This window comes from Camelus bactrianus, chromosome 24 (genome assembly GCF_048773025.1).
Source record: "Camelus bactrianus isolate YW-2024 breed Bactrian camel chromosome 24, ASM4877302v1, whole genome shotgun sequence".
Taxonomy (NCBI): Eukaryota; Metazoa; Chordata; class Mammalia; order Artiodactyla; family Camelidae; genus Camelus; species Camelus bactrianus.
Window position 1 is genome coordinate 14,234,206 of NC_133562.1, and position 22,864 is coordinate 14,257,069.

Here is a 22,864-nt window from a genome sequence, read left to right on the forward strand (position 1 = left end):
GCCACTGCTCCAGGTCAGCGCCTCAGCTCTGGCCTGACTGGATGCAGAACTGTAGTCACTGCCGCTTCCCACCACTCCCACCAACTGTTGTCAGAGCAATCTTTTAAAACCACAATTTTATCATGCCTTTCCCATGATCAAAACACTTCGATATTTTCCTACTGCATACAGGGATTTGATGTTAGAATTGAAAAGGTAACTGTAAAATTTAGTCTACCCCTGTCATCACAAAGGAGAAAACTAAAGCTCAGAGAACTGAGGAAGCACACTGAAAGTTTTCTGACTCTATCAGGTGCTCTTTTTATCTCATTATTTTGCCTTTGAAAGTCCAAGAGTTTCAGAGTTTATTCTAAACTCTGAGCAAAACACAGGAAGGTTATGTCAACAAAACACATTTTTAAGCTGACCTGGCAGTTTTTTAATTACTAATCCAGTTGAGAAACTGACACTATGGTGAAACCTGCTTGGTTTTCTGCCCAAGTTGCTACTCATGGGAAAAAGAATGACCCAGCTTCATAAAGTTCTTAGTCATCTGGCACAGTTCTCCAAAACAAACAGCAGGCACTGACACTTCGGTGTGGTCAGGGAAGTGCAAGACAGATAACATGCATACACAGTTCTGTAGCTATGAAGAATGGCTTCCAAACAGACAAATAAGATATCCCCACACCCCAGTCCCACGCCCACAAACGAGAGGAAAAAGTGATCGTGAGTTCACAGGTAGCAAGAAAGAAATGCACATTTGCATTAATATCATTTCCATTCTATGCCCAAGAGGGACTCTACGATACCATTTCAGTTCCTTGTCCGAACTATTTGGGCCATTTAGTTTTCCTCCCCGCCCCCCTAGTATTATTATTACTGTAGATAAGCACTCCTAATCACAAGGATATTATGAGATTAGATTAAAATCAGAATTATTCTGAATTATCAGAGTTGTAATAATGCCAATTTTTTGTAGTATATTTTACTTAGTAATTTACTTGGAATAGGTTATCGTCTACTTTATTGTAAAACCGACACCTCAAGCACAAATTCAAGCTGAACTGTGTTTGGATTGTATTTAGCCATAAACTAATATCCAAACCTCAATTTCCCCCTGTGTAAAGTGGAAAGAATTATAGTATTGACCACATGTACTTGTGAAGATTGAATGGATGGCTTTCTCTAAACACATTGTCTGATACTTAGTCATCATTCAGTGAATTATAATGATGATAATGATAATGATTAACATTAAATATATACTATGAGTATATAATCCCTATAATAAAAAACATTTTCTTTACCCTACTCATATTAACCATAAATACATATTTTCCTGAATTATCAATTATGGTGATTTTTAAAAAATACGTACTTGGAGACTAAAATTTTATTTTTATTTAATGGAGAAATTAAAACTAACTATAAAAAGTAATTTACTATATTTTGAAATTACTATTATTAGCCTTTTTTAAAATGCAAACTATAATTTTCTTTTATCAGTAACACAGATAAAGTCTAACTGTGATAGTTGTCATATTTAGCAATTCTGAAAAGAATCAAAAGACGATGAAAATTTCTTATTTAAGGAAAAATAAACACTAAGAATTTATACCATCTTTAATCAATTCTAAGTGCAATTTAAAATTTAATAAATATAAGCAAATCTTTCAAATCCACACCTAACTTTTAGGTAGATATTTTACAATATCTTAAGGATGTTGATATATTGGACTTAATATATAAATGTCTAGTTTTAGAAATGCCTTTGGTTTTAGAGAACTTAAATTATGTGTATGACTTCACACTACATATCATATGTAAAGATCATGGCCAGCGCTAAACTAGACAGAGCTCTGTTTGAATAGCTCACTTGTTTGAGAGGGAAGTTGTTTAATCCAGGAGAAGAGACTAATAAAAATTGCTCACCCAGCAATTTGTCCCTACAGTCTTGTAATTTGTTTTCATCGCTAGGGGAGGATGCATATATATAATGTTTTGTTTCCTGCCAACAATAAAACATCCAATATGAACTCATTTTTACATAAAGAAAATTGTTTTTATTTTAGAACTCTTAATTCACATATTTTAAAGCAAATTAAAGAATTTATCATCTGAAGATTAAGAATACTAGAAAATCCTCCATCTAGGATCGGAGTATGAAAAAGAAAATATCCTGAAGCTTTCCAGATATTTCCTCCTTTATAGCCTTTCTTTACTCCAAAGCTTTTTTTTTTTTTTTTTTTTTTTTTTCCTATTTCCATCTTGTGGCTAGTTGGATTCTGAAACTATAGTCAAAAGTTTTAGTACCATAACGTATTGTTGAAATCACTAAATAGAACCAGCTCTTCTGGCACAAAATTTCCTAAGAGACCCTGAATTCCCAACCTTTATCCTCCCTGGGTTCTAGCGTCAAATGTCCCAGCTTATATGATTACAAATATTTGCATAGGCCAAGAATGAAAATGAGACTAAAAATAATGTGATAAAAAGAAAGCAAAATTAAAAGGTAAAAACCAAAGGTAAAAGAATCTTCCCATCATCATCAGACCTCAAGAAATAAACCACATCCACCTGACACTGAACTGATAATATAATTCTAATGACTCACAAGACTGTTATTTTTTTAAAGCAATAGGATAACACGAACTGTAAAGCATTCAATTAAAAATTAACTATTATGATTATCTTATTTTTTATAGGTGGTGCTGGAAGTTAACAGTGAATTTCGAATCCAGGTAACATACAGTAAATTCATTTTTTCCAAATTAAAAATAAGAAAAATAGTTTGGGAGGACTGACATAGTTTTCACAGAAAATCCATCGCTATAAGTAAAGTTAATGTTAGGCTAAAATTAGTACATTATCAAAATGAACAATTTTCCCAATTGAATATCCTTTCTTTCTGACATTACAATTACCCCGTCCTCCAAAATCTCCAGTGGAATGTGAATTATGAATAGAAGTTAATAGATACTATTACTTTATCCTGCCCACTCAAGGTAAGAGATTATAACACTAAAAATGGCACCATCAAGTGGCATTCCATCAGAAGGCAGAAACGTGAGTGGATCAAGTTCGCTGCAGCCTGCCGCGAGGGTGAAGACAACTCAAAGAGGAACCCAATCGCCAAAGTAAGTATCACCCCCAAAGCACAAAATCAAAAATTAGGACAGATGCAGTTAAATTTTCAAAAAAAAAAAACTGTCTTTTAAATATTCTATGAACGTATTTTATGTTCACAAGAAGTTATGATACAGAACAGAACTATAGCCATTCAGATTATAAAAATCGAAGCCATTCAAAGTGTAAATTAAGAAATTTAGGCACTCGGGTGAACAGTTAAATACTGACTCATCACACTAGTGAAATTAATACACAGGATCTTGTGTTGCTCTCAAATTCTGGATGAAAAAAATACAGTGATTTAAATAATGAATTTAATGCTTAGAACATTCTCAGACACTATTTTCAATGTGTGGCTTTCTGCCTTGTAATCTCTCAGAATTGAATTCCTACTTTTGGCTTTGTTATAAACATCCACCATGTACCCCCTTTCTCACTCTCTTTTCCTTTCATTTTCCCTTATCTTCCTTTGTACACACACACACACACACATATCCCCATACACAGATTCAAACATACAAATATATACACTTATACCTACACAGATATACACAGAGATTCCCCCATAAGATTGCTTACAGTCATACAATTTTTTTTATTTCTAAGAGAGTCCTAGTTTCTATAGCCACTTATTTGGGGTGATCGCCTTAATTTTCTGCGAAAACATTCTCCTCATTTTCAGAATTAAGAGCGTCTAGGCAAAGTCAGTTAAATCTTGTCACCTACATAAATCCACTTAAAACTTTATTTAAAGAATTTTTGAATTGGAAGATCAAAGTTACATAATGGCAGCACTGGTAAGTTAGTTAAGAAGTCAAGGAGTTCCCTACTGTGTGCTGGTACAGAGCCTGAACATAACACAACCAACTGTAAATGTTGAATGAATAAATGCACGAAGGGTGACTGCATAGATTTAGATTATTAAGGTGATATTTTACCTATCTGGTACAAATAGAAATTGAATTTCTTTTATTACATCATCAGTTGCCACTAAAAATACTTGAATGGTAACTATTCCACTTACCTAGGAAAACAATTCTCTATTTCCAGCATTCCTCAGAAGATAACAGGTACTCACACTCAACAATTCTCAAGAAAGGTAACTGTCCTATATCAAACACAGACTCTTGATTTTGTCCCTGTAACATTTTCCCTTGTGCTCTTTCTGCAGATTCACTCAGATTGCGCTGCAAACCAGCAAGTTACATACCGCATCTCCGGAGTAGGAATTGATCAACCACCTTTTGGAATTTTCATCATTAATCAAAAAACTGGTGAAATTAATATAACATCCATAGTTGATCGAGAGGTCACCCCTTTTTTCATTGTAAGTGGGCTCCATGTCAAGATGTGTGTTCAGGCCTAAATTATTTTTGGAATATATTAAGCTCAGATCATACTTGATTTGATTTCAAGTCTCAATTAAGCATTTTTAGTTTTCTCTTCTTTCATGAGCATCTTATGAAACCCAGCAGAATCAAAAGATTAAGAGAGGGAGGAGTGTTTCACTTATGTGCCTCAGCAAAAATGCTAACCTCTGGCCTGCCTGTCCCCAGTGTCACGCTAAAGTGTTTGTTCAGAAGGGCAGGTGCCTAACTTTCTTCTTTTTCTTTAATTCAGCTGAGAATATTGGTTCTTCTTAACTCTGAGGCCAAGTGATGATTCTGGAGCTCCTGATGGAGCCTTCCCTGAGGGAACATACCTTATTATAAATTCACATTGCTCAAGTTCACCTGAGTTCAGAATGTGTCTTGAGAATACTCTAATTCACCCTTAACTGAGTCTCACTCTATTCTTTACAGTGACAAAACTACAAGCTCTCAACCTCATTTCCACTTTAAGCAGCTGACCGGTGACCAATTTTGTTAAAAAGTCTGAGGTCCTCCATCACAAACTCCCACAATTAATCTCTCTTCTCCAGTTCAGAAGTGTTCAGAGTTAATCCAAAAACAGGACCAATTTTCTGCTTTTTCCCAACAGCTTATCCCACAAGCTATCCATTGTCCCATAATTACCTGTCCAAGAACTTTATTCAATCAACTTTGTTTTTTCATCTCCCTTCTGCTTACCCTATTGGCTGCTTCCATTTCCATCTATCATTATGATCAACACTTGTTAATACTTAAAAATAAAGACGTAAAAAAAACTTCCTTTAATTTTGTAACCTCTTCTATTCAAGCCCCGTAATTTTCCGAAACACCTTCAAATAGTAATCTAAGCTTGCAGGTTTTCTCACGCACTGTTTGTCTGTATGCCTCAAGCTATTTTAATTCCTCAGCCTTCTATTCCAGTCTATAGTCCTGCCTTATCTCCAACAATGTTTCCCTGAATTCTGAATCAGCATGCCAGCCTATTGGTTTACCTGAAGCACAAGGTGTCTTTTTAATTCGATAAGTTGTGGGGTTTTTTTAAAAATTGAAGTCTAGTTGATTTACAATATTGTGTTAGTTTCTAGTGTGCAGCATAGTGATTCAGTTATACATATATATATATATATTCTTTTTCATCTTAGGTTATTACAAGTTATTGAATATTGTTCCCTGTGCTATACAGTAAACCTTGTTTATTTTATATACAATGGTGTATATCTATTAATCCCAAACTCCTAGTTTATCCCTCCCCCCACTTTCCTTTGGTAACCGTATGTTTCTTTTCTATGTCTGTGAGTCTGTGTCTGTTTTGTATATAAATTCATTTGTATTATTTTTTAGATTCCACATATAAGTGATATCATACGGTATTTGTCTTTGTCTGACTTCACTTAGTATGATAATCTCTAGATCTATCCATGTTGCTGTAAATGGCATTATTTCATTTGTATATATATACCACAACTCTATATATATACCACAACTTCTTTATCCAGTCATCTTTCAATGGACATTTAGGTTGCTTCCATGTTTTGGCTACAGTAAATATGAAGTACAATGCATTTTTTATATGAAATATACCACATAGCCAAAATAGTATTCACTATACTCATGTACACCAACTAATACTAATAAAAAATAATAAAAACACCTACATAGGCACGACCTATCTTATGAATGCTAGACTTCTGCGAAGCCCTTGTGTGACTCTTCTTTATCACATTTTCAAACCTAATAGCCCCTATTCCTAATTGTAAACAATGCGTTTCCATCACTTTATGTCTTTCCTCACAAGAATCCCTTTGGTTGAAATGCCCTGCAATTCCCTGCTCCACCTGCTGAAATTTTCTTTCGAGATCTCTCTCAATCATTAAGTCCTCCTCTGAAGTCATAGTAATTTTGTTCTTCCTTTGTGTAACTTACCATGTTACCTTTTCTCAAATGGTATTTTGAATTAGTGTTTGCCTCTCCTTGATTATAAATACTGCTTGTGCCTACATGCTGGGAGAAAATAGTATGTCCTAATGTTTTTTAGTTTCCCATAGCGCCTGGCATAGCCCTCAAACAAAGCAAGAACTTAATACATGTCGCCCCATGTAATTACTTCTCTTTTCTCTCCTAGATCTACTGTCGGGCTCTCAATGCCCAAGGCCAAGATTTAGAGAGACCTCTTGAGCTCAGAGTCAGGGTTTTGGATATAAATGACAACCCTCCCGTATTTTCTATGTCGACTTTTATAGGAGAGGTAGAAGAAAACTCTAATGCAAGTAAGTAATCTACTTTATTAAGTAAAAGGACTATTTCGGCTTCCAGATCATTTTTAACAGCCAGGCAACTGGAGGCTAAACTGTGTCAAGGTGCCGTATCACAAATGGAAAAGATAAGGTTAAAAAAGCACACAGAACAGGAAGGGGCGGGGGGATGTCTCCCTAACGGGCTTTCCCTCCACCTGTGGAAGCAGCTCCTACTGTCACCCACAAGGAGCAGCTCTAAAGTGATGGAAGGATTTTCTCAGGTGACTCACACACCAGCTCTGTAGTAGATTCCTAAGGAAAAATCCCAAAAGTACTTTTCACAGCAGTGACAGGGCCACGGGGAGGAGAATTTAGCCTTCCAGCCTGACTGCTTTGCAGGGCAATCTCATCTGCAACTGTTCTTACTGTCTTTGTTTTTCCCTTTTAAATTTTAACTACTTTCAAGTCACTCATAGAAATCACCACCAGGCAATCTGTTTTGTTGCCATAATCTTCAAGAACTTTTGCTGGCAACGAATAAATACAAAACAAGCATTATTTCCTCTTCTTACATATGATTTAATGAATATAGATTTTTTGCTTGCTTTTTACTCATAACTGATTTTAGGTATTTGAAATGTGCTATAAAACTAATCCTGTTTGTTCACCCTGCATATTTAAAGCTAATTGTCTCAAGTGATGCCGAGGGGCCCCAGAAAAATCTATCAACTAGATAAAGCATTTACCTACAAGAGCTTCAACAATCTAAATGTGGCAGTTACCTCCTTAGGGATTACTGTAAATGGTAACGTTTTAACTGCCAAATGACCAGTTGGGTGGGATAGTATACTACCTGCTTATCGTACCATTGAAGATTGTCCTAAATATATTAAAAACAGCAGAGTAGGGGGAGGGTGTAGCTCAGTGGTAGAGCACATGCTTAGCATGCACAAGGTCCTGGGTCCAATCCCTAGTACCTCTATTAAAAAAAAAACAAACAATAAGCTTAATTACTATGCCCCCCAAAAAACTAGTGAAAAACAGCAAGGCTAATCTCTCATTTGAATTCAAAACTTCAGCTTACTATAGTTACTTTTAACCTTTAAGTGGTATTTCTTATACGTTCAAATAATCCTTACATTTTAGTTTTAGTTGTGAAAATATTATACCCATACCTTAAACTTTAAAAAATACTACTAGACAATGTTAGCTGTAAAAATTCACACACTTATAAAGTATAAATGGAATAGAAATGCATTCTTTGCTCGCCTAGTACCATTCTTCAGAGGCGAGCACTGTCCTTAGTTGCTTAGGTGCATATGTTCTGTAATCATGTAAACATATACAAACATGTTTCCCAAGAGGAAACAAGTGAGACCCTATCTTACCTACTACCCCAACACATGAATTTCATTTACATCTATTTTGGACGTATTTCCATATTAGGAAATACAGGTTTCTTCATTCCTTTTAACAGTTTCATGGGATTTCATTGTATAAACGCACCATAATTATTGAATTAATTGCCTAGTGAAAACCCTTAAAAATGATGCTGAACTGAATACACACACACACAAACACAAACATACAAACACACACAGAAATTGAAGGAAAGAGTCTAAGAGAGAGAAAGAGAGAGAGAGAGATGGGAGCTGGTGTGTTGGTGTCTGAAGACAGGACAACTGTTCCTGAAACAGTTTGAGCATAGAGAAGTCCAGTTTATGAATGCTGGCAATTTTTCACATTCTCCAGTGCCCTTCATCAAAACTGCTTATAAGATTAATGGAGAAGGTGAGGGACAAAGTACGTAATTAAACAAGCATCTCCTTAAACCAACTAGTTACTGGCACTAAGCTAGAAACCACACAAAACAGAATAATATATATTTGAGTTTGCATTATTCAATAGGAACTTTGTATAATTTTCTCTCATATAGCGGTTTAACTTTCTTAAACTCAATGAGGATGGTACTCTTATCATCCCCATTTGTAGATGTGGAAACTGAGGCCAAGATCACACAGCTAGAAAGTGCTAGAGTTGGGAAAGAGTTAATCTGGCTTTGAGATCATTTTGTTTCACCAAAGCAGCCTTAAAAAAACTTATACATGGAAAGGCAGAAGAAAACATTTCCTTGTTTTCTAACAGTCTGAACTCAGTAATGTCTAGATCACTGGTAAAACATGATTTTTTTGTCAAGGCAAAGATATAGAAAGGAGCTAAGATATTGATACGTTGAAGCAGTAGAATGGGAAAATGGTAGAGTGTCTGTTATACGGACCAAATGACCCAAACATCTTGTTGGAAAATCAATACACTATACTACAATAAAAATGCAAAATGTCCATTTGCAATCAATTTCCCTTGATTTCTAGATACACTGGTGATGAAACTCAATGCTACTGATGCAGATGAACCAAATAATCTGAACTCAAAAATAGCCTTCAAGATCATAAGACAAGAACCTTCTGATTCACCAATGTTTATTATCAACAGATACACTGGAGAAGTTCGAACAATGAATAATTTTATAGACAGAGAGGTAAGCTCTTTGAATGCGTTAGTCTCAATGGAACTGATTCTAAAAGGAAGAGTTCTAAGAAAGAAAAAGAAAACAATAGTTTAAATTTTTAATCGCATAACGTTTTCACATAATGGTAATAAATATCTGTGAGATGAAAAATGGGCATTCCTCAAATAGATTTCATTTAATATTAGGATTTGTCTCAATTTAAGAAAACTATGTTCTGAGAGTACATAAAAATTTATGCAAAGTAGAAGCAAAAGCTCCATTTAAAAAAATAGTATGTTCTATAATGAAATAAATTTAAGAAATAATTGCTTTACATCCCCTATTTTGGTGACTCACAAGGGATGTGAACTTGGTAGAAGCACCAAGAATTTACAGGCTAACAAATTTGTTTGTCTTTTTTTAATCCAGCATATCCTAAACTCACTAGACAAGAGAACTATTTTATCTTTTTTTTCTCTTCCTATGTCTCACCTACTGACAGCCCACTGATTATTTTGGGAAATGAGTCGCAGAATCAGAATAATGGGTAGGAATTAAGCAACAACCAAACCAAACTTTTCACTTACAAATAAAAAATAACTAGTGATTGTTACCAAAATAGAATCAGTATTGCATGATTTCTATAATGCCATGTGGTCCTATGATTTAATTTTAAAATACCAACTTTTTCATTATTTTTTTTAATATTGATAGAATATAACTGACCTGCATGTATGTTAGGGATATAAATGAGGAAGTTTTATTTCTATTTGATAATTAAATTTTATTTTAATTATTATAGTTATTTCAAAATGACCCTCTCCCTACTAATGACTCCTAGATTTAGGATTAATCAGATTACTTTAATACTCTTTAACGATCCAAATGCCATCAGTTTCTAGGTTACCTATATGTCCTTTTTCACTTGTTTGAAAACTACCATCAGGAGAAATTGACTATTTAGCTTTTTCTCTCCCAAACTTTCTTAAGGAGCCCAGTGGGATTTCCTTAATGTTCTAAGAGCTGTGGTGGTGAAGAGCTCTAAAAAGTACAGGAACTCTGCAGGCACGAGGACGCCAACAGAGCAGATATTTTTAACCTGGGGTTTGTGGACAGCCCTTGAGATGTCTCTAGGAACCCTCTAAAATTATATCCACAATTTTGAGTGAGGATGCACATATGTATGTGTCTGGGAAAGGCTTCATGGCTTTACCAGCTTCTAAAAATGTAAGCACCATTGAGTAGAATCAAGAAGATGGATCATCAGTAACTCCACTGCCACAACCCACCACCCCCAGAAATGCAAGCCATCTGTTACTTCTATTCTTCTTGCACACTCAGGAGCTGATCATTTAGGGTACGGAATTGTCATGCCATAAATTCTTAGTAAACCTTACTCTCCCCCCTCCTGATCATTTTGGTCCTCTTCACTCTTTATCAACTTTCTCAACATATAATAAGAAATGAGGCCTTTAAAAAAAATGCTGCTTCAGTAAATGATGCTGGATAAGCATGGTGGGAATAGAAGTGACAACATCATACTGATTCATGCGAGATTTGTGAATTTTCAATATTCTGCGTTACCTCTATCTCCATCACAGATTTACGTAAATGTTGAGGTGACGTTGTAAAAGAGCTTTGCATGAGACAGGATAACAACTGTCTACATCAACTGTGATACTGTTTGTCATGTGCATTTTTAGAAATACAGCCAGTACTCTCTGGCTGTAAGAGGCTCTGATCGTGATGGCGGGGCAGATGGTATGTCGGCAGAGTGTGAATGCAACATCAAAATCCTTGATGTCAATGATAACATCCCATACCTGGAACAGTCTTCAGTAAGTACCAGTCTTTGAAATGAGTAACTTTAAATTCATTACATCCCAGGATTTGTTCGAGCAATTCTATTTATAGATGTGCATGTTATCTTTAGTCACGTACAACCCAAATGTACACACATATTTCATCTTGTGTTTGTTTATATAATACATGTTTTAAAAAAAACCCATATTTGAGCAATGAAAAGTGAGACTACAAACACAGATCCTTTTTCTATATAGTGGATAACTATAAACATTCTATATAAAGCTAGTATAATTCTTCTCTTTCTCACACAGTTTGTGTTAAGATTTTCTTTTTTGACTTCTTGTTTCAGTATTCCGTAAATATTGAAGAAAATGCTTTAAGTTCAAATTTGCTCCAGATTAGAGTAATTGATTTGGATGAGGAGTTCTCAGCTAACTGGATGGCAGTAATTTTTTTTATCACTGGAAATGAGGGAAACTGGTTTGACATAGAAATGAATGAAAGAACAAATGTGGGAACTTTAAAGGTTATTAAGGTATGGTATAATTATTCTCAATGTTTTGCTTTTTTGATTTTTTTCAAAATGTGGTTTTTTTAATATTTCACAAACTTGAATGGGTGAAAGAATAAAAATTACTGTATTTCAAAGTGATATATGATACAGAACATTTTTACAGAGTTTTTCTGCTTATATCATTTCATGAAACCAGGTATTGAACTTTTAACTTGAACTCTTTTTCTATGAATACAATATTCCCTCACAGATCACGTAAATGGGAAGCATTTTTAATACTAATCTTATTTTATGCTTACAACAAAAGATGATAAATCCTTAAGGTTTTGTTTCACACATTTGAAGAATATTTTTTAAAGCAGATTTAACATGGCCTGAAAAAGTATCCTTGTCAACACTGTACATCAGTTATTATTCACTAATCATATTCATCACGTAAATTAAAAGTTGTTTATTCATCCAGTGTGTTCTTACAGAATTAAAATGAAATTACTGTAACTGTAGGATTATCGCATTCTCTTCTCACTTTGGCTGCTGACCAAGGCTTATTACAGACATAAATATACCAGAGACTTCATCCAAGTCATAGAAATTTGGTCCAAGTCAACAGAGTTCTCTTATGTCCCCTCTACATTACTGATCCACCACATTTATCTGCAGGGAATTTTCACTAAGATGTGGGGGGGAAAATGTCTGACTCAGGGAGCTGACAGTGAAGGTTTCACCCTGTGCTACAAGAATTGTCAGCCTGTTTTTTTAACTCTGCAGTAGCTGTGCATGGATTGTATGTGATGCATGCCATACGTATTCCTCATGGCAAAATGCAATCCCTTTCGAACTCTTTCCTTCCTCCAGAAAAGCCCTGGGAAATAAACCTCTAAGGAATTCTGTCCTTATAGGAACTTGTGATCATTTGTCTCAGATGTCTTCATAAAGTGTCACTATGCCTGTGGCTTCCATCACTGAGGCAGTGTGTGGATGCTTTAGTTTATTCCTTTCAGCATCCCTGCAAATCACAACTAGTAAGTGGTACAGCGGACATTCAAACCTAGGCTTCCCTAGCTATTAAGTTCACATTCTTTTCACTATATTATCTAGGATTCCATGCTAGGGAAGCTGAGTCCTAATCTAGCCCAAACTACTATATTACTTTAGAAAATCGGTCGGTCTCTCCCCAATGTCTCTATCTGTAAAATGAGAATGATACTGATTTTTCTCCCAGAAGCGACATCATATATTAATTCCTTTTTATGATTATATATGTGTAATATGTGGGTGATGTATATATAAACAATTTTATAGCCATTCTTGAAGTTGCAAATAAAGCCAACATTAGAGCAAAGACTGAAAATTTTAGCTAAGAGGAGAGCTCAGTGTATGAATCGATAGCCAGCTAAATTACACTCATGGAAAAATACAGAAAATATATTACAAAACGTATAAGAAAAATATAGCTGGTACTTACGGGCATAATGCATAGTTGTGAATTTTATGAGTAAAATATTGACACTATCTTTCATAGTGAAAATGACTACTTCATAATTTTATAACATAAAATGAATTTTTCCATGATATGTTGAAGAAAATAAGGATTTCTTTTTATTATTTATGTACTATATTCTGTTACTTAATTTACTGAAAGAAGTCACATATACAAAGTAAAACTTCTAAATAGTTCTTTATGGATAAAAATCAGTCAAATGATTGAACGTATGATATATTTGGCCCATTCTTTGTAATAAATAGAGCTACTTTCTGAGAAACGTGAAATGATAGCATCTAACATAAGCTGTCTTTGCACTACAGAATGCATGGACGTGACCATCTGCATTATTTTAAGCTTTTAATTTGTTTGGTGAACAATTAGAATGCATTCATTTCCAACTGCTTCAACAAAGGATCTATGACAGCTGGATATTTTTTTCTTATTGTATTTTCATGAGTTTGTATTGAGGATAAAGAACGTAAGAATAGGTTGTATATTTATATGTGTTTATATGTAATTAAAGAAAGAGATGCAAGAAGTTTTTTGCTGATTATCAAAGGATTTCTCTTTTCTCTGGAATGCTTTTTCTCCTTGCAGTAAAACTATTTCTCTCTGCATTTTCTAGCCCCTCGATTATGAAGAGGTGAAGAATCTGCAGCTTAATCTTGGTGTTAGAAATAAAGCTGAATTTCATCAATCAATTAAGTCTCAATATAAACTCATAGGAAGTGCAATCTCTGTGACCGTGTTAAATGTAATTGAAGGCTCGGTGTTCCGTCCAGGTTCAAAGACGTATGTAGTGACTAGTAATATGGGACAAAATTACAAAGTGGGAGACTTTGTAGCTACTGACCTGGACACAGGTCTACCTTCAACAACTGTTAGGTAAGACTGACATTTTCCAACTAATTTTCACCACATACTGAACTTAAGTAAAAACAGTTTTTTTTTTTTGGAATCTGAAGTATCGAAATTAAACTATTTTTCATTATTTTTGAAATTCAGTCGTGAAACGTACCAGTTGATGAACTGTTACTTAACTTAGAGTGTTTAACTGAAGAAAATATAAAAAATTTGTGCAAAATGTAAAATAAATAAATATAAAGATTTAAAATGTGAAAATATATTGTATCTTGAAAGTTTGACACTCCGGTGTTTATATATTTTATTGACCAATTAGCTGATTACCACATATCACGGTTATTCCCCTTGGAAGATTTGATGGACTGATTTTCCCATTGCAAAATTGGCCCAGATTGAAATCAGTTAGATTTAGTTAGTTCATTCCAGTTACTTTCTGACTTTAATCAGCACCCAGTATTGATCAAAATCACTTTGATGTGAAAAATTAGTTACATTAGGAAAAATTATGCTTAGTAGTTTTTTTAACTCTGTATATCCAAGTATTTTCTACTTGATCATGAAAAGTCTGTGTGTATGTGTGTGCATGTATTTTGCACGTGTGCTTGAGATGAAAAATAACAGTCTGGGGAAAGACTTCACAAATGAGTTTTAAAAGTTCTTTATGCTCCCCTCACGCCACGTGAGTATTTCCGTTGTAGTTCTTACCGCACTGCCCACCACTGCTGATCAGCTCGCTTGTACCCCCCAGACGTGAGTTCACTCGGGGCAGACCACACACCCATCCCTGACTCCTCTCCAAGTTCTATTCCCTGACTTTAGCACAAAGCCCCAAGCAAAGAGTTCTCTGATCAATGATTGTCTAACGGATATATAAGTGAGAAGGAAAACTTTGCAGCCAAAGATGAGAAGAGAAAGAGAATAGAATAATATAGAGACACATGACTAGAACAGAGTTTGGAATCCGAAAGAAGTCCAGTAAATTCACTGTGTATGTGGCGAGGGAGTGGAGATAGGGAAGGGACAAAAGCCCAGCTGATGAAGAAGTAACGTGTTTGGTAAGAGGATAGTTTAGAATTAGCAGTATCTGGGTCGTAGGATAGCTCTGATGCTCCCAAAATCAAGTGAAAATGAGACTTTGCAGTCTGCAAACATCGAAGGATTATTCTGACACTCAAGTGGGTATAAGAGATAATTCCATTCTAAGTGGCTGCTCAGGAATTCTTTTTTCTTAAATTTGAATCTTTATCTATTTCTGAATGTCCTCAAATAGCTGGGACTGCCCTGAAAAAAAAAATAGTTTCTAATAATTGAAAACTACTTCCAGGGTATAGCTACTGACCGGAAACATGTTTTAAAATTAAAATCTCCCTCTCTCTGTCCTGTCTCTGACTCTCTCTCTCTCTCTCTCTCTTTCTAGATAGCTAGCATGATTTTGTACTGTTGTCTTTCAAATACAGATATGTAATGGGAAATAATCCAACTGACCTGCTCGCTGTTGACTCACGAACGGGAGTAATCACTCTGAGAAATAAAGTTACCAAAGAACAATATCAAACACTTAATGGAAAATACCAAGGAACAATCCTATCTATAGATGGTAAGAAGTCTATTTAATTTTTTCCTTTTTAGTGGAAATTATATATACACTCAGATGTGGACATTTTAATCACAGTATTTAGAAGTAACCCTTTTTCTGACAAAGGTTATTACATTGGGCATTATAGAATCGAATCTTGAATGATACGAGAAGCAGTATAATTTAGGAATTAAGACTGTGAGTTCCGGAACGAGACTGAATCGGTATCTTGTACCATCACTTAACAAGCTGTAAGATTTTAGAGAAGTTATTTAATCCATGTATCCCTGTTTTCTCTTCTGTAAAATGGGAAAGTAACGATACGGATTTACAAGTATTTAAGGAGTTATTACGCGTAAAGCACTTAGATGAGTGCTGACAGTAACAAATGTTAGTTCTTATTAATGTCAGGGATTGAAAGCTAACCGAACTTTACAAAATCTTTGGAAAGTTGATGTACAACTTCGTGTAAACAATTTGGAAGTAGCATGCTTCTGTTCCTTTAAAACGCAACCTTCTGGGGATAAACGTTAGACCAGATGACAATAATAAAACAAAAACAGTAACAATACAGCAGACTTGTATTCTAACAAAGCAATAACAATAGAATCAGCATAGCTGAGCTGAAAGGGCTTTGCCGTCAGACGGACTGGATTTAAGCCTACCTCTGTGATATACGTCCAGAGATATCTTTATTCACTTATTCAGAAACTATCTACTGAATTCTAACCGAACGTCAGTCATCGTGCCAGACTCTAGAGTGACATCAATGGACAAAGTCTGACAACAGAGCTGACATTTGTTTAATAGAAATAAGAATAACAATAATAATAACTTAACTGCAAGTGTGGAGCAATTAAGTTGGAACAAATCACAAATGTCCCTGCTCCTGTGTTCAGTCAACAAGCACAACAACTTACTGAAACTTCGAAGGACAAGAAGAAAGCAAATTTGGAATATCTGCTTGTGAAATAAAAACTGCTTCACTTTCTCATTGGATTGAAGGTTCCCCCTACCCCACCCCTACCTCCAATAGTGCCAAAATCCCTCTCTGATGAGCTGTTTTAACCACTGGTTGTGAGTCTGAGGCAACGCTGCTTTATCGGGTTTATGTAGAAAGGACTGACCAGCCTGCTCAAAAGCCGTTGGTGGTGTCAACCCATAAAAGGAAAAAAATAAATAAATAAACAAGAACTGAAGGTGAAAGACAATAAAACAGCAAACAAAACCTAGTCTAAAAACATGGAGAAGTGTGCAACACATAGTCTAGAAGTGCCTCCACAGTGGCTTATACATCACACAGCTGACCAATACATAATGTGGCGTTTACCATGTACGTTTCTAAACACATGGGACAGTTTTTCTGGAGCACTAATATTTTATTCATAGTGGCTTGATTTAAGAACTGATCACAGACAAGGGACGATATGGGAAGCTACTGAATTGATGGGAATAGACTTGGAAATAAGTACTGATGCAAAGAGGAAACGGTTTTGTATTGTCCAACAACTGTTAAGCTAAATGTCTAAAATATGTCTTTCATTTTAAACCTTGTTACAGATTCTCTTCAAAGAACTTGTACTGGTACAATTAACATTAATCTTGACGGTTCTGGCTGGGAAGAAGATCGTGAACAGAGTACAACTGGTGGTGAAATTATTAATGGAGGGAGTACTAGTACAAGCACAAACGACGTTACTTCCTCAGATGAGACTAACATCAATACCAATGCAGAAAATGCTGGCAGTTCTGCAACAAATACTTTTGATGGAGAAGGCACTGATGTTTATAGGCACCGTCTCAGAGATAATGTACATTTTGGTCCTGCTGGCATTGGACTACTCATCTTGGGATTCTTGATCCTAGGATGTAAGTACGTTAATAGTCCTATTTTCCTGTGTTCCCCTTCCAAAATGGGGAGAGGAAAAAAGTTTTCTGATACTTTGATCAAGTACATTTTACAAAATCTTATTTTTGTGCAGTTACCAAGAAATGTCTATGTTTGATGCTGGGTTTATGAGATGGGAAAAAAAAAATCCAGCCATTTGACCTTTTATATATAAGTATAGTGGGAGTAAAAATTTTTTTTGTATTAAATCTCAGTGTAATAGGAAAGTACCATAACAGACAGGTTCAAATTGTTATCTGAGGGAAGAAGAGAGTCAGAAACAATTGATTGAAATAATCAGAAAAGGCAACAGAGAGAAAGTAAACTCTGGGTTGGGTTTTAACAGATGAATAGGAGCTAGCTGAGATAGCCTAGTGGACAAGAAAAGGAAAACACAATACAAGGAGAAAAAAAAAATCCATGTGCAAAACTCCAAAAGAATGAGAGCCAAGTAACTGAAATAAAGGACTCCAAGCGAGGAAGAAATAAAGAACGTGCCTGACAGCATGGTGAGAGTTGAGACTAGAAAGATGGACAGGGGCCAGACCTTGAAGGGACTTCACGTTGGGCCAAAGCTGCAAAGCCTAATGAAAGGAGAACCAAACAGAGGAAGGTTAGACTCTAGCTTCCAAATTTAACTGTCTGCATCTTTCAAAGTTTCCCTAACTTTTCTGAGCCTTGCTTTTGCCATCTGGGAAATAGTAAGACTTACTTCGCGCTCACTCAAAATTTGTTTATCTGACACTAGACACCAAGAACTGAAATAACTGCTGCATTTGGATTATTTATTATCCATTTAGGGATCTGGCATGAATATCAGATAATAAAATGGGGATAATGCTGTCTATCTAATGGGGTTGTCAGGAACTCTCAGTAGTTGATGTATATAAGAGCTCCTGCTGCAGTCCCTAACACACAATAGGTCCTGAATAAACATTAGCTTTCTTTCTTAAAAAAAAAAAAAAGACATACTTCACAACAATACTTTGATGATGAAAAAGAAGTACCATGCATGGAAGCATTTAGAGGTAGACCACATCCTATGGTCACTAGAGTGGACCTAGTCAAGGATCTACACATGGGGGTATAAAATCCAATGGATTCTCCAACATTGCGTTGGATGATGATAGAAATCAAAGTAGAGATAACCCAGATGCTACAGTCTCTGAGGAATGAGAAGGGGAGCTCTGAAGTAAGAAAGATGAAATCAGCACATTATAATGAAATCAGTGTAAACATGGCCATTCTCAAGTATAAATTATAAAATTTTAGTGTCACAAGATACCTCTGACGTTATTTAATTAAAATATACACACATGAAATAAATCAAAGCACTTGTTAATAAAATATTCTTCTACTTTCATCTCTCATAATACATAAACAGCCATAAAATAGACAGTTCTCACTAAATTTATTAGCAAATTGGATTTTCTCTGGTTTTAAACAGTTCTTTCACCCTTTTGAACCTGTTGATCAAAACTGAATTCATCTAATCCACAAGGAGTTTGGACATGCTCTTTTTTCCATAATTTAAAATGTATTTCAAAAAAAACCAAGAAATTTCTATATTAAGTAATAGAATTTCTTTCTTATTGGTTCATAATAAATTGGAATAATGACGATGAAAAGTTCTATAAAAGGAGAAACAAGCTTAAAAAAAGGAAGCATTCTCATCAAAGTGAACCAAAGCAAGAAAAATGCTAGAAAATTCACAGAATATAACATAAAACATATATATGAGAAAAGGTAATTCTCTAATTTCACATTTTTAGCCATTTTAATTATCAACCAACATTTTTATACTGAAATTAAATACTTGATAAAAGTAACTTAATTACTCAGGTGCTGATTATCTCTACCATAGGTAATATATAGCTTTCACTTTGAGTTTGTTTTTTATATTGGTGACTAGCTCTGAGTAGTGTAAATAATAACAAATTTTTTAAAATTATATATGGGCTTTACCTCTAGAGTCAAAGCTATCTCTGAGTCTAGCAAAGTTTCATTAAACCCATGGGATTCTTTTTTATTTTCTTCTTCCCTCTCTCCCTTCCTATCCTTACTGCATTCCTTCTCATCTTGCTTCCTTCTTTTTTCTTTCCTTCCTTCTTCACATTTTTCATTTACACACCCTTTCCTTCATCCGTTCATCCCAAACCTTTTGTCAAGATCATATCATGTAAAAGGCTCTGTGCTAGAAACTTATAGAGATGAATGAGAAAAAGCCAAGCAATAAACAGGGAGAAAAAAAAAACCAACAAAACTATGGTCAAGCAGTGTAATGTTCTCCATTTGTACATCAGTAATTTCAAAAATTGTATCTGCGTAGGGGAAAACAACCTCACAGAGGATAACTGCTTGATGCAGGAATAAGATTTTACTGTTGAAACAGAAAAACATGTGGAAGAAGAAAAATCAACACAGGCATGGAGGAGGGAGCACGAAGAATCAAACGTATTGCCTGGTCTCTCCAGGCTTCTTTCTTCTCTCCTTTAACATTTTCCTAAGTAATGACAGGGGAAAGACTCTTCTGTTTGAACTGTATAATATCACCTGTAATATGAATACTAGATAACATATAAAAATTGATTGCAGTCTGGTAGACTGAAGCTCACGTTGACCATTATTCAGCTTGTTTTCTGAAACTTTCGTAACAGTGATAGAATCAAAGGGAGTCATGCTAGGGATTCAAATGTAGTCATAAAAGCAGGTTGCTTTGCTTTAATATGGTTCCTCTGCTAATTGCAACATTCCTGTCTTTTCCCATCAGTGGTCCCATTTTTGCTGCTCTGCTGTGACTATGGAGGTGCCGCTGGTGCTGGAGCCGGCTTCGAGCCTGTTCCCGAATGTTCAGATGGGGCGATTCACCCGTGGGCAGTAGAAGAACCGCCGCCCACGGTGAGTGCTACTGTGTGATAAGTGGCCTTTGGTCGTTACCTAAACCTGGTTTCATGCATGTGAGCCAAGATTCCGGGAATTACTCCCAGGCTATGCTGGTCTTCATTCTGGGGTAGTCAATGGGGAAAGCAGAGAGAAATCAAAGGCACATCAAAACTAGATGGCAGTAACCAGGGAAGGCTTTCTAAATGAGGTTCGGATTTATTTTAGTATTCTTTTAGAAAATCCGAGGTAATTTGAGAACAAACCCAATGTATGAATAGTGGAAGAAAAGAATCATTACAAATGGGAAAATGTTTCCTGTCTTTTAGGGTTTGACCACTGTCTGTGTACCAGCAGGACCCGCTAATGCAAATATAATTGAGTGCGTTGACAACACAGGTAAGAGAAAGAAATTTCTTTAACAGCTCACATGACTTAAGAATGAACTCTATTCTCTGTCTTTGCAAACTTTACTATTTCTCAATTATCTTTAAAATTGTTTCCATCATTCTTTTTTAAATGGCTAACTTGCAAATTAAATGGTAAGGAAAAATCTACAATAATTATTATTTTTATATGTTGTATTTTTTAAAATCTTCCTTAATCATCAGAGAGTACATAGGAAAAGATTTGACTAGAACTTCTATAAATAGAAGAGAAATTCCTAGTTGTAACCACTAATCAATTTTGGTAGAGGTTTTTTGTCTAATAAAGCAATTGTTATTTACCTAAAAAACCCACTAATTAGAATTAAAGAACAACCCTATTGAATAGATCCAGGCTCACTTATCGAGGCTAGACTCTACCTCCAAAATTCACAAAATTACTCTGAAAAAAAAAAAAAAGAACAATTAATTTTAAAAACTCACATCTTTGAAAATAATTGTCCCATTTTGCCCTGTTTCAGCGTAAATAAATATTACTCTCTTACTTTGCATTCTCTTTTTCAAACTTGTAATCATGACTTTTCCACTTTAAGCTCTTTAAAATGTAAAAGACATAGGAGTGCTTATAACTTATAGAACTGAACCATATTTAAAAGAGGTATCCGTTTTTGTTTTTGACACCCACGCCTTCCATCTCAAAAGCAGAAACTCATTGTCGACTCATATCTCCCTATTCATTGACACCCGATGAGTTCTCAAGACTTGTCAAATCCTCAAATCCAGCAGGATTTAGTTATGCATTTATTCCCTCATTAGGTTTTCAAACCTTGAACAGAGCACAATGAGAGGAACCAGAGTAACGGAAGTATGAAACACTGTACCTAAACTCAAGACATTTAAAATATTAAAGCCATAAGACACCCATCCCACTGTCAACCCTTCCTCTGCCCACAGCACTTCCATAGACTGGGCCATCCTTTTCTCTTATCTGCCTGGAATATTGTAACAGGCTTCTCCTCCCCTCTCACATCCAAGTGCAAATCCCAGAGTCTCCATGCAAACCTTTCCCCTCACCACTGCCATGGCCTTTTCTCTGAAAACCAGTGGTTCTCATGCCTTCTTCTTCTGGAGGCCCTGTGCTTCCAATAATACACTGAGTATTCTTATACTATTTTTTTAACTTTTAGAATTTGGGTGTTTTCCCCCAGTTTGGAATCAAATTCTCTAAGGTATAGGATTTTGTAACTTCTCTGCAGCCCCCTTTACCAGCACAACATATAGTAAGTAGTCTCTCAGCAAATAATTACCGAATTAACAAATGGATTAATAATACTATTTTGAACTCAATATCACGTTTGTATCTCCTTTCTTTATGTATTACCTTCATTGTATTTCTTTGTTCGCTCACAACTGCATACTTAAATGAAGAAACTATATGTTACAGTAAATCACTAACTTTTAGTTTACAAGACACTAGAGAAAATCAATTTAATTTGATCAACACTTTCAGGCGTTTACACAAATGAGTATAGTGGCAGAGAAATACAAGATCTGGGAGGAGGAGAAAGAACAACAGGATTTGAAATGACAGAAGAAGTTAAAACGTCAAGAGCCCCTGAGATATGTCAAGACTATTCTGGAACAATGAGAAGAAATTCCATGAGGGATTGCAGAGAAGGAGGGCTGAACATGAACTTCATGGAAAGTTACTTCTGTCAGGTAAGGCCACCCCCTCACCTTTCTCTCCATCCTGCGCCCACTGCCTTCCCCAGGCTTCCGCCGTGTCCCAGCAGGGCTTTGGCAGGTGTCTCCTAACCAGGTTCCCAGCTCTGCTTTTGTCTATGGCATGAAGTCCAAGCTCCTTCACATGGCAATTAAGGTTATTCACCAACTGGCACCGTCCCTCACACCTTCCGTTATTCTTTACCAACAACTCCACTTGCCAAGCACCTCTGCCGTAGTCGCACTGGTCTCCATGGCTTTGCTTACACTGTGCTAGTCCTGGGATAAATGCTTTCCTCCCATCTGCTCTCTCACAAACCCCCGCCCATCTTTCAGGACCCAGTTCAGATACCCCTGCCTTTCTGAAGTTCTTACTGTTAATCCTCTTGTGCAAAATAGCATTGATGTTTCTTTATCTGTAATCCTGTAGCACTTTGTTTACACATTTTATAGACATTTTGCTTTTTGGTAATGCTCTGGAACTAAAAATGATGTTAAAGACCAATTTACTGCTAAAA

At 35.6% G+C, this 22,864-nt stretch overlaps 2 protein-coding genes across 6 annotated transcripts in view; one reads left to right on the forward strand and one right to left on the reverse strand.

Annotated features, from left to right (window-relative positions):
- The window catches only part of DSC1 (desmocollin 1), a 274,987-nt gene that overhangs the window by 140,328 nt on the left and 111,795 nt on the right, over positions 1–22,864 (reverse strand). The window lies entirely within an intron of this gene.
- DSG1 (desmoglein 1) overlaps positions 1–22,864 on the forward strand; it is a 34,476-nt gene that overhangs the window by 6,825 nt on the left and 4,787 nt on the right. The window contains exons 3-15 of the mRNA XM_045510355.2: positions 2,688–2,723; positions 2,988–3,119; positions 4,283–4,438; positions 6,604–6,748; positions 9,088–9,254; positions 10,928–11,062; positions 11,380–11,565; positions 13,656–13,915; positions 15,352–15,491; positions 17,031–17,339; positions 20,129–20,256; positions 20,568–20,637; positions 22,135–22,343. Of these exons, the coding sequence (XP_045366311.2) occupies positions 2,688–2,723; positions 2,988–3,119; positions 4,283–4,438; positions 6,604–6,748; positions 9,088–9,254; positions 10,928–11,062; positions 11,380–11,565; positions 13,656–13,915; positions 15,352–15,491; positions 17,031–17,339; positions 20,129–20,256; positions 20,568–20,637; positions 22,135–22,343 (2,073 nt within the window). The remainder of the gene's footprint in view (positions 1–2,687; positions 2,724–2,987; positions 3,120–4,282; positions 4,439–6,603; positions 6,749–9,087; positions 9,255–10,927; positions 11,063–11,379; positions 11,566–13,655; positions 13,916–15,351; positions 15,492–17,030; positions 17,340–20,128; positions 20,257–20,567; positions 20,638–22,134; positions 22,344–22,864) is intronic.